General features: G+C 41.7%; 1 protein-coding gene and 1 non-coding gene across 2 annotated transcripts; both read left to right on the top strand.

Annotated features, from left to right (window-relative positions):
• Positions 1 to 8,643: 8,643 nt before the first annotated feature.
• On the top strand, positions 8,644 to 12,258 carry LOC115057615 (stonustoxin subunit beta-like; the record flags this gene model as incomplete). The annotated part of the gene is made up of 5 exons (XM_029524786.1): positions 8,644 to 8,801; positions 10,745 to 10,918; positions 10,996 to 11,042; positions 11,410 to 11,886; positions 12,254 to 12,258. Coding segments are annotated over 5 exons (861 nt in total), but the record flags the coding sequence as incomplete, so codon positions are not given.
• A 453-nt stretch (positions 12,259 to 12,711) lies between these two features.
• trnag-gcc (transfer RNA glycine (anticodon GCC)) lies at positions 12,712 to 12,782 on the top strand. Its single transcript has one exon. It is a non-coding gene; the product is annotated as a tRNA-Gly (tRNA).
• Positions 12,783 to 13,174: the final 392 nt, after the last annotated feature.

Raw genomic sequence — 13,174 nt, forward strand, 5'->3', positions numbered from 1 at the left:
CCATATCGATACCGAACTTAGTGCGGACACCCGATCGACATAGTCCGCTGCAGCCCAGAGCTCCTGAGCTCAAACGCTCCTCCAGCCTCAGCCTCCCGGGAACTTGGATTACAGGCGCGCGCCACCGCACCCGGCGAGGGACACACTTCCTGATTGGACTTTTAGCCTTTATGGCAGTGACGTCACAAAAGGCAGCAGCGCTTCAGAGTCACACATCACTTCAAACCTTTGAGGAAGTGACACACAACTGTGAGGAGCACACGTGTTCAACCACACAGACGTGGTTTCAGAGACAGACTGCAGAGAAACTGGCAGCGCTGATGCTGAGCTGCTTAAAGTGTCTGTCTTGTAAACAGGACATCCTGCATTCACTCTGCTCATCATGTCTCTGTGGCACAATCGCTCAGTGCATTCTTCTGTTAACTGAAAGTATGGTGGTTCTAGCCCACCCAGGGAGGCACTTTGACTGATTCACTGATATTATAGTGATCTACAGCACTCATTGGATCGGTTCACAGCTGAGTATGAAGCAGCAGGGACGAGGATCAGCACCTCTAAATCTGAGGCCATGGTTCTCAGGAGGAAACTATCTCAGGAAAATTAAAGGAAAAGGGAAAAGGAAAGTATCTCAGGTCTTGTTCATGAGTGATGGAACTCTGTTGCTTATGTAGTGGTGTGATGTTGTTGCGCTATATGATGAACATGGCAGTGAAGTGTTCACCCACACAGACGTGGTTTCAGAGACAGACCACAGACAAACTGGCAGCACTGATGCTGAGCTGCTTAAAGTGTCTGTCTTGTAGACAGGACATCCTGCATTCACCCAGCAGAGCTTCACTCTGCTCATCATGTCTCTGTGGCACAATCGCTCAGTGCATTCTTCTGTTAACAGAAAGTATGGTGGTTTCTGCTGCAGGTGGGGAATGAGTCCTTGTATCAAGTGAAGGAGTTCAAGTATCTCAGGTCTTGTTCATGAGTGATGGAACTCTGTTGCTTAGCCACGAAGGCCAGCAGGTGCTTTGGCCTGCTCAGAGTCTCTGTGTTGGATGTGAGCTGCTGAAATCTCTGAACACCATGACACAGATAATATCCGTCTGATGTGTCATCTGTAATCCAGATGTTGTCAGCAACAAACAGATGTTCCTGACAGAAGCTGTGCTGATTCACTTCAAGCAGCACATGAGCCTCTTTCTCAGGAGCACACACAGAAAAAATAAGATTTTCTATTCCAACAATATACGTGATGTCCTCGCGTATGAATGAATGTTTCACTGATGCAGATTTTTACAGAACAACATCAACAACTAATAACTCCACAACGACTCTGTGTGACGTAACTGGAGATCAAAGGCAGGTTCTGTCTTTCATTTCATCTGCGACACAGATGCATGCACACTCTCACGTTCTCGTCAAATGGATGAGCGCATGCGCACAAAGACAGAAATGTCCCTGGACTAACGTGACCAATTCAGAATGGGTAAAATTCAGGACATGTCAGAAAAACAGCAAAACAGTGGCCGGTCACTCACACACTGTGTACATAATTTAATGCAAACTTTCATAAACCATGGTCTGAACTAGTTCATTTTAAAATTTGTAAACTGAACTATTAGCTAGTTAATGTAGAAAGGGAACTTTTCCAACACTGTCTGACTGCACTGCAACGTCTCATCACTCCTTCTCGCGGCTGCGACTTCCGCTCTTTTCATCATCGGAGGGAGCTGGCTGCAGGAGGACTCAACCATCAGATCAGTTTTTAATGTTTTATCAGGAAATCACTCCAGACTCTACTCTAGTGTCATTTTCGGAACAATCAGGGCAGGATTCTGGATTTAGGACAACTGCTTTAATTTCGAGACTGTCCCGATTTTTTTTTGGGACGTCTGGTCACTTTAGCTGTTACATGTTTAAAAGTGAAGGAGGGAAATTGAAATATGTCACAGTTACACTAACAACACAAGATGCAAGCACACAACAGAGAGAACACACACACACACACACACACACACACACACACACACACACACACACACACATACAGAGCTATATGCCTCCTGTAACCGCAGCAGCTGAATGTGAAAGTGTTCAGAGTTCAGCCTCCATTTTGAAGCTGTCGGAGCAGAAGCAGGGAAACTGAAGGCTGAGGCCGGTGAGTGTTAACATTATTATTATTTCACTGTCAGTTTGTCCCTGTGGACTGTGGAGGGACGAAGACTCACAGTGGACTTCTGTAACACTGAGACACTGAGACATGGAGGTCAGAGTTCACTTTGACGAACAGAGAAAAACTCCAGCTGAGCTGAGAACAGACCGTAATGTCTGATAGTATCAAAGGATGAAGGATCTACCTGATACAGAAAGTTCAGAGCTTTCAAGTGTTTTGATCAACAACTTTTGAAAACCTATTACTTAGGAATTATTATTTACAAATTTTATTTGAAAACTGACAGTTTGATGCTCATATCTGAGACCATGATGATCATTTTCAACCAGCGACCTTGTCAGATATATAGAGAAGAGTAACTAACTGAGATGGGCTGTTGAAGAGTTGAAGAACATGGCAAAAAAAGTGATAGAATATATTTTTTTCTAATAAGAATGAATATAATTCTATCTTGAGTAAATGTCACTGTACACTTTAATAATTATAATGATGATAAGGATCTTTATACAAATAAACAGAAACATGCATGATCTACATCAGTCAGATTATTATTCTGTGTGATTGGGATAGATCATCAAGTGTAGAGAGCAGCAGGGTCCCCTCTCCTCCTCCAGCAGCATCGCACACGAATGTTGTGAGCAGTAATGAATTTACAGGCAGCAGCTCTCAATCAGACTGCTTCTTTTTTATTTCCCCAACAATCTGTCTCTCAGGACTAACAGTGTTCTCTTCTAAAGTTACTTTCTGCCATTCACCTTGTTTCATTTAGGTCAGAACTTGGGCTTTCAAAAAATGAGTGTTTTCTTTTGTCAGTTTGATCAATCATTGTTTCCTCTTCAGTAAAATTGAGCTTCTTCTAATTTGCGTACTTATTCTATAATAAAATTTTTCCGAAAGGAAAATGCTAAACTTAATGCAAACCAGGCAGTTGAGGGTGTGTTGGTTTCACCATCTAGTGGACAGATAATAGAATTTCATCACATCCTGTTTGTTTCTCAGAAAATTAGTTGAGTAATGAGTAACGAGCAGCTACATATTTTCTGAACACACAAAGCTGGAATGTGTGTAAATCAACCTGAAGTGAGTTCAGCAGGTGAGAATCTGTATATTTCTGATCAACAGGATCACTGTGATCACATTGTACTTGTTGATTTAGATTTTTATGTTACTTTTGGCAGCAGTTTGATTATAATCTGAGTTTATTGATGGAGGTTCCTCAGAACTGGTCAGCTGGCTAAGAGGCCTCTGAACTCGGTTTGACTTCAGTTTCCTCGGTTCATTTGTCTTCCAATACATTTAGAAACAATAAGAAACAAAGGCAGCACTTTAATATGACCAGTTTGTTCAGCACAAACTGTTTGATTTCTCCACACTGTGACTGATTTAATGTAAAATGTTCCCACATTGTTTATCACCATCTAGTGGACAGATAGTAGAACTTCATCACATCATGTTTGTTTCCTGAGGAAGATATTTTTTATTGTTTATCACTTTAATCCATGAGAACACTGATTGAAAACATGTAATATTCAAGGTCTGTGTCTCCTGAAAGCACTGATTCAGTTCTGTTGCTTTTTAATAACAAAACCAAAAGACATGGAAGTGGAGAGTTTTTTAAACTGAAGACAGTAGAGAAGAAGGTGATGATGAAAAGAGATGTCGTTTTAAAGTTGAAGCAAACAAAAAAAAAAAACAGCAAAAGACAAAAAACTAAGAAACACTTGCGACTGCACATTTATGTTTTGTCTTGTTTTTGCATCATTTTCCTCTTTATTACATGATGTTGTCCTCTTTGACAGTTACAAAGCTTTATGAATAGTAGAAATTAGAATTCAATATTGAAATGATAAAAAAATCCAGATTTCTGATGGCTCCATCTGTTGGTTAAACTCAGAATTATATAGTTGTTGTTGGCTCTGAATGATTTGTTCACTGCTGACTGTTGAGTGTACATTTTGAGTATCTTTCAGATACAGTGAAGCCATTGAAGGTTTAAAGCAGCACTCCTTGTTTTTATTGTTGTGAATCATTTGAGGCAAAACGGAAATCTATAAATTGTCAAGTTGTTTGCCCAATAAGGTGACATGAATTAAATCACAGCACCATCAACACATCCTACAGTCAGTCATCTAGTGGACAGAGAGAAGAAGAACCATCAGACCTGAGATACATTTCTCTGAAACTTTCAGATTACTGACAGATCAGACTGATTTCTATGTGAAGTTGTGGAGACACACTATTTAAATAATGTGTCAAAGAAACAAATATTTGAGGTTTATTGTAGTCATCAGATGAGAGAACCACCTCCTCTGGTCTTGGGTTTTCTGACAGGTCAGACTGGTTTAGTTGGAACTGTTATTTTTTATTTCATTTTTTATTTATTTTTATTTCATTAAAATCGTAGACCTCGAAATGTGCCAAGCTATGGTGATCATAACTGTGTCAAGGTTCAATAATTCTTCAACTTGCACTGTAAAAAGTCAATGGTGATCTGAGTTTGTTTGAAATTTAGTGTTAATGCCAAAATATAACAATGAAGATTGGTGTTGACATGAATCAGGAATGTTCTCTGTTTATAACAGAATCTGACTGAAATCAACACAGAGAGAGAAAAATCAAACAGTCAGTAAACAATCAGTAATGCTGATTATGTGTGCTGTGATATCAATCCTGTTGTAATGAAGCCTTTTGTTGTGTTTGTGTGAAGGTGGAGGCTCAGCTATGAATCAGTGTGAGGACAGAGAGGAGGGAGCCCCTCCCTCTAAAACCACTCTGTGTGGGGAACATGAGAGTCAGACCAAAGCTCAGAGGTGAGATGAGGATCTCTAACTGTCCATCTGTCAGAGCTCAGCACTCAGATCACTGCTCCATCATCATTCATTCTCACTGTCACTTACATTTTTTACTGCTTCAGTTTTTGTTTTTTTTTTTGTCCTTCTCTCCACTGGGAGCTCAACCGGGACGTGGAGATTCGTTCAGTCATATTCACCAGTCCATCACAGGGCCAACACACAGATACAGACAGAGACAGACAATCTGCCACTCTCACATTCAGACCTTCGGACATGGCTCTTGTGGAGCAACAGCACTAACCATAATGCTGCTGTGCTGCCTGCATGGAGAGATATATTTATTATTATTATTATTATTTGACTTGCACATGTCAATAATACTTTATGCAAAATACTTCACTTGAGTCAAATGAAAAACATCCAAACAGTCAAATTAAAATGAACAACAACAATAAAAACATTGCACAATAAAATATTCTGGCTGATTTGTGGCTATGCAAATAAAAGCTGGACTTGGCTGATTTATTTTAAACTGATAATTTTCTGCCCACTTTATTCATTGTTAATTATTTTACTGTCAACTCTGTTTCTACCAGCTACCGGAAGTCAAGACCAGATTCTCCTGAACTGAGCTGTGTGTCCATGAAGAGTGATCGGTCTATGGATGACTTTATCAAAGAAAAAAGGTAAAAGTTGATCATTTGTTGTTGTTTGACTCATTAAAGGTATCAAAGCTTGTCTATCAGTTTCTCTGGTGTTCATAGAAAACTCCTGGAACAAACTGTGTGTTTGTGTCTTTTCTCCTCAGAATTCAGTCTGACAAACATCATCACACAGACCTGGACTCCATATTTATGGTGTGTAAATGTTCATCCAGTGACTACAACAGACACCAACAAAGACTTGAGTTTGAAGCTGCACTCTTTAGACCAGTAGAGCTTTACTCTGTGACAGACAGGAGTTGAATTGGGATTGAACAGGTTTGGGGTGGGAGAGAGTGGGAGAGGACTGGGAGTTGTAGTTCACCACAGAGCAATAATCCATCAGCCTCAACAGATATTTTCTGTATGAATAGGGTCTGTTGGAGACAGACCCTGAATTTTCACTTCCTAAGTTGATGTGTTGAAGGGCTGTATCAGTTTGGTCTTCATGTGATGATCAGGATCTCTGTGTTGTCAGAATCTAAAGTCAAACTTAGTAAGTTACACCAGTGAAGTTAGTTTAGTGAAGTCAGCAGGGCTGAATCTTTCTGTGTAGCTCTGGAAAGAGACGTGGCAGCAGATGATACAGCAGCAGCTAAAGTTGAACTCTGCTGACTGATGATCTGATGCTTTGATCCATCAGTTTATACTGAGAGTGAACTTTACACAGGATGTTATTGTGTTCCAGCTGCTGGAGGAGAACATCGTCTGTTATGTGAAGAACGAGCTGAAGAAAATCAAAAGGAGTCTGAGTCCAGATTACCCACAATTCATGAAGAATGAGGATGATAAGGTGGATGAAGAGCAGAGGAGGAGCAGAGAGGCATTTCTGAAGATCACAGTGAACTTCCTGAGGAGGATGAAGCAGGAGGAGCTGGCTGACTGTCTGCAGAGCAGTAAGAGGATTTAACTTGATGGATCAATTAGATATTTGCGAAAGTCTCAGGAGACATAGATGAATATGATCATATTCTTATTAGTTAGTAGAAGCAAACATAAACCTAGGAGTTTGATGTTTTTAATCTCATTTGTTTTTTGTTTATTCAGAAAGTCATTCTCCACCTTGTCGGCGTAAACTGAAATCTGGCCTGAAGAAGAAGTTCCAGTGTGTGTTTGAGGGGATCTCTAAAGCAGGAAACCCAACCCTTCTGAATCAGATCTACACAGAGCTCTACATCACAGAGGGAGGGACTGGAGAGGTTAATGAGGAACATGAGGTCAGACAGATTGAAACAGCATCCAGGAAACAGGACAGAGCAGAAACAAGCATCAGACAAGAAGACGTCTTTAAACCCCCACCTGGAAGAGACCAACCAATCAGAACAGTGATGACAAAGGGAGTGGCTGGCATTGGGAAAACCGTCTTAACACAGAAGTTCACTCTGGACTGGGCTGAAGACAAAGCCAACCAGGACATAGAGTTCACATTCCCCTTCACCTTCAGAGAGCTGAATGTGCTGAAAGAGAAGAAGTTCAGCTTGGTGGAACTTGTTCATCTCTTCTTCACTGAAACCAAAGAAGCAGGAATCTGCAGCTTTGATCACTTCCAGGTTGTGTTCATCTTTGACGGTCTGGATGAGTGTCGACTTCCTCTGGACTTCCACAACACTGAGGTCCTGACTGATCCTACAGAGTCCACCTCAGTGGACGTGCTGCTGACAAACCTCATCAGGGGGAAACTGCTTCCCTCTGCTCGCCTCTGGATAACCACACGACCTGCAGCAGCCAATCAGATCCCTCCTCAGTGTGTTGACATGGTGACAGAGGTCAGAGGGTTCAATGACCCCCAGAAGGAGGAGTACTTCAGGAAGAGGTTCAGACATGAGGAGCAGGCCAGCAGGATCATCTCCCACATCAAGACCTCACGAAGCCTCCACATCATGTGCCACATCCCAGTCTTCTGCTGGATCACTGCTACAGTTCTGGAGGAGGTGTTGAAGACCAGAGAGGGAGGAGAGCTGCCCAAGACCCTGACTGAGATGTACATCCACTTCCTGGTGGTTCAGTCCAAAGTGAAGAAGGTCAAGTACGATGGAGGAGCTGAGTCAGATCCACACTGGAGTCCAGAGACCAGGAAGATGATTGAGTCTCTGGGAAAAGTGGCTTTTGAGCAGCTGCAGAAAGGAAACCTGATCTTCTATGAATCAGACCTGACAGAGTGTGGCATCGATATCAGAGCAGCATCAGTTTACTCAGGAGTGTTCACACAGATCTTCAAAGAGGAGACAGGGCTGTACCAGGACAAGGTCTTCTGCTTCGTCCATCTGAGTGTTCAGGAGTTTCTGGCTGCTCTTCATGTCCATCTGACCTTCATCAACTCTGGAGTCAATCTGATGTCAGAAGAACAAACAACCTCCCTGTGGCCAAAACTGTTTAGGAACAAACCTGAACCTTTAATTCTCTACCAGAGTGCTGTGGATGAGGCCTTACAGAGTCCACATGGACACCTGGACTTGTTCCTCCGGTTCCTTCTGGGTCTTTCACTGCAGACCAACCAAACTCTCCTACGAGGCCTGGTGACAGAGACAGGAAGTAGCTCAAAGACCAATCAGAAAACAGTCCAGTACATCAAGACAAAGATCAGTGATAATCTGTCTCCAGAGAAAAGTATCAACCTGTTTCACTGTCTGAATGAACTGAATGATGGTTCTCTGGTGGAGGAGATCCAACAGTCCCTGAGATCAGGACGTCTCTCCACAGATAAACTGTCTCCTGCTCAATGGTCAGCTCTGGTCTTCATCTTACTGTCATCAGAAAAAGATCTGGACGTGTTTGACCTGAAGAAATACTCTGCTTCAGAGGAGGCTCTTCTGAGGCTGCTGCCAGTGGTCAAAGCCTCCAACAAAGTTCTGTATGTGCAAATAAATCCATCCAGATCAACTAAATCTTTTTATGTGGTTGGAATCAATAAGTGTTTTTGTATAACAATTTTTATAATAGTTTTCTCTTGTTTTTCTGATTCCTCTTCAGACTGAGCCTCTGTAACCTCTCAGACAGAAGCTGTGAAGCTCTGTCCTCAGTCCTCAGCTCCCAGTCCTCTAGTCTGAGAGATCTGGACCTGAGTAACAACAACCTGCAGGATTCAGGAGTGAAGCTTCTATCTGCTGGTTTGAAGAGTCCACACTGTGAGCTGGAAACTCTCAGGTCAGAATTCATGTTTTTGTCAAGAATTTTTATATATTTTTATGATTTTTCATTAAATTAAGTAAAATGAACTGAAGATGTCTTTAGATTTGGGAGATTGTCATCAAAGGCACCAGAGGTTGAGTGGACTGCTGATATGATGCTCTGTGGATGAATGAACCTGGTTGAACAGAGAGCAGAATCAATGCATCACTATACAGTGTTTGTGCAACTGTGTCTTTACTTTAATCAGTGTGTTTGTGGTTCAGCTTTGGTTCAGGGAGAGGGCAGACAGAGAGAACTGATAACTTGTATTCAGTAACGGTTGGGGAGCTAGAGGGGGCTGGATTTTTCATTGGGGGGCAATTTGGTTTGCAGCTGAAGTTAAAACAATCAAATCTTACATGACAATAAAATTATTAGTACAAATATAAAATACATAATACAGCCATCACAGTTTCACGGGTGTATCACTCCCAACAAGCTCACCTACAGCTTATTTAAAAATCAAATGGCAGATGGAACAAAGGAATTAAGATATGTTTTATTTAGCCCTATTGGGGAAAGTGTACCTTCTCTTAGAAGGGAGAAGCTGAAACTCTCCATGAAGAGAGTTCTCCAGAATGGTCTTTGCCCTCTGAGTGGCTCTAGCTTGATACACCTTTCCCAGATCATTGAGGCTGATGCCAATGTTTTGTTTTTTTTTGTTTTTTTTTTCAGTTTGACCACATTCCTCAGCTTGTTCCTATTTAAAATGCTGAGGTTATCAAACCAACAGATAAAAGCAAAAGTTAAAATGGTGTCAGTAACAGATGAATAAAATATTTTAAGAAGCTTTTTGTCAACATTAAATCACCTCAGTTGCATCAGATAAAAGGAGGCAGGAGGGTTCTTGCAGAAGTCGAGGATCATCTCTTTTGTTTTAGACATGTTAAGCTGCAAGTAAGAGTCATCAGACCATTTAACAAAATAGTAAATGACAGGTCCATGGCCCACCTTGTGGTCCTGCAGGAGGCTAACAATCACATCTGCAAATTTTATGATAAACCTTGACTCAAACATGCTCTTACAATCATTGGTGTCAGGGAAGAAAAGAAGTGGTGCAATACACACTCCTGAGGTGAACCTGTGGAACGCAGTACGGCCTCAGAAAGGGTTTCATTAACACCAGTTCTCTGCAGCCTCATCAGAAAATCAACGAACCAACATATGGTTCCAAAATCAATGCTGGGAATTTCTGAAAGCCTCTGAGCAAGAACATGAGACTGCATATAGTTAAAGGCTGATGAAAAGTCAGCAAAGCATAGACGTGCATGTGATTTCCTTTCATTGTCTGTGTCATTGAAAGCAAACGTTTTTTTAACCAGGGGCTCAAAACTCTTCATCACCACTGAGGTGAGGGCCACAAGACGATAATCATTTAATATCTTTGGGGTTGGTACCTTTGCCATTGAAACAATAATGGGTTGTTTCCATTATGAGGAAATTTTAAGTAACAAGGACCCCTGAAAAATGTAAAGATTTCATTTAAGAATGGGACACAACATTTAAGTAGTCGACCTGTTGCCATCAGGTTCATCTTTTCAAAAATGTTCCACACACTGATTTCATCTATCTGAATCAGGCTGCTTACTGCAGCAGCCCTGAATTTGAATTGATTTTCAGAAAAGTCCTCAGAGTCAAATCTCAGATAAAATTGGTTGAGCTCTTCTACCAGAGTAGTCAAATTTGCCGGTATTGGACACTTTTTTTTTTTTTCCTCCCCCCCTTAAACCATAACCTTATCCTTTATAGAAAAGGAAAGTATTGTTTTGTACATAAGGTTCCACTGAAGCGAGCAGATGGCATGATATTGTTCTGTTAGTGTAGAAAGTGAAGCTGTTTTCTTAATTTTATTCAATAGTTCTTTCATCTGACATTATTTATCTGACATATAAACATTTCGTGTGTGTGTGTGTGTTCAGTCTGTCAGGATGCCTGGTCTCAGAGGAAGGCTGTTCTTCTCTGGCCTCAGCTCTCAGCTCCAACCCCTCCCATCTGAGAGAACTGGACCTGAGCTACAATCATCCAGGAGACTCAGGAGTGAAGCTTCTGTCTGCTGGACTGGAGGATCCAGACTGGAGACTGGACACTCTCAGGTCTGGACAGCTCTGAGGAACTCTGCTTCATGTTTGATGGTGGATCAAGTTGATCCTGACTCTGTTTCTTCCTCCAGGGTGGACCATGGTGGACCACAGAGACTGAGACCTGGTCCGAGGAAGTGTGAGTGTGTTTTCACTTTGATTCATGAAAACTCAGCTGCTCATGTTACACTAGATTTTTACATTTCTGACTGAAGTACAAAGATGAGTTTCATTCAGGATCAACACTTCATGTGTTCATTGATGTGGATCTCCATCAGCCATCATCTTTGACTCCACAGCAGAAAAAAAGCAGAACATTGCTGACATCTTGACTCATGTTCAGTAACTGTTGATGTTCTAACTGGATTGTTGGCTTTTCATTTAAATGTAGTCAAACATTATTCACAGGTGATGAAATGTAAGTTTGAATGATTCACTTTCAGTAAAGTTGTTGATAAATGAACAGATGATAAACTGCAGCTGTTGTTTCTTGTTCTCTCCATCAGATGTCTGTGAACTGGAACTGGACACAAACACAATCCACAGAAACCTCAAACTGTCTAACAACAGGAAGGTGACAAATGTAGAAGAGGATCAGTTATATCCTGATCATCCAGACAGATTTAATAACTGTCCTCAGCTGCTGTGTAGAAATGTTCTGACTGGTCGCTGTTACTGGGAGGTTGAGTGGATTGGAGTGGTTTATATCTCAGTGAGCTACAGAGGAATCAGGAGGAAAGGATACAGTGCTGACTGTGTGTTTGGACACAATGATCAGTCCTGGAGTCTGACCTGCTCTGATGATGGTTACTCGGTTTGGCACAACAAGAGAAGAACATTCCTCTCCTCCTCCTTTGTCTCTCACAGAGTAGCAGTGTATGTGGACTGTCCTGCTGGCTCTCTGTCCTTCTACAGAGTCTCCTCTGACTCACTGATCCACCTCCACACCTTCAACACCACATTCACTGAACCTCTCTATGTGTGTTGGGGCTGTGTGTGTTCTTGTCTCTCTGAGTGGTTGGAAATGAAAATGGAGATCGGTAGAAGCAGATGACTCTGAGGATGAATGAATGTTTTACTGACAACACCAACAACTGTTTACTCACCTCTATGAGGCTGTGTGACGTCACTGGAGATCAAAGGCATTTCCTGTCCTTCATCTCTCTCCCACGCGACACCAACTCAAACGTCACTCGCATTAGATTCAGCGAATGAAGTGAAACACAAATCAGCTGTTATTAGACAAATAAGTGGCGTTAAATTGAACTAAAACCAAATCTGTTGGTTTGTTCCTCCTTCTACTTATCAAAATACTTCTTTTCCTGCTTTCGCTCATTTTTGCAATCACAGACTGAGCGAAGTTGCGCACCTCATCCACTGTGTGTGTGTGTGTGTGTGTGTGTGTGCTCTCTCTGCTGGTCTGAGTTCATTTAAATGCTTTGTTGGATCTGTCTGTCTGTATCATGTCAGAAACTCTGAAACACTCTGAACTTCTTTAAAACACGGTGGATTTACTGATATCAAAGTGTCCAGCAGTCCATGATGGATTATTATAGAAAGAAATCAGCTTTAATGTAAATACACTGTTGTATATTAATACTGAAATTACAATAAAACTTAAGATGTTGCCAAATAAATTATACAAGTTGTGAGATGACGTCATGAATCCTGATTGAGGAGTGACACCTGTGTGAGAAAAACTGAAAAAAGAACCCTGATCGGGTTAGTTGCCACGTAAAAAATGCATGAAGTGTTGAAGGCTGCTGATGACTGGAGATTCATGACGTCATGGTGAAAGTCGTTAATAAGCATTGGCGGTTCAGTGGTAGAATTCTCGCCTGCCACGCGGGAGGCCCGGGTTCGATTCCCGGCCAATGCAGAGTAACTTTGTCTGTCTGTATCATGTCAGAAACTCTGAAACACTTTGAATTTCTTTAAAACATGGTGGATTTACTGATATGAAAGTGTCCAGCAGTACATTGTGCATTGTGAGTACATTGTTGCATGTAAACATAATAAGCATCCCGGCCAATGCACAGTAACTCTTTACCAACATCCAGATGTTAGAAACACAGTGCTGCTTGGAAAATACCCTGATGGACTCCAACACACTGTGACTTTGTGAAACAACCAGTGGAGCCCCCTGGTGGTCAGTAGAAGTGCAGCCCCTCTGAGCTGGTGGCAGACCAAGGCTTCAGTCTGCACACATCTTCCACATGTGATGGCACACACACTGTGTATTGTGCCAACATCCGTCCCCTCAGAGAGAAT

Source organism: Echeneis naucrates, chromosome 2 (assembly GCF_900963305.1).
Source record: "Echeneis naucrates chromosome 2, fEcheNa1.1, whole genome shotgun sequence".
Lineage (NCBI taxonomy): Eukaryota > Metazoa > Chordata > Actinopteri > Carangiformes > Echeneidae > Echeneis > Echeneis naucrates.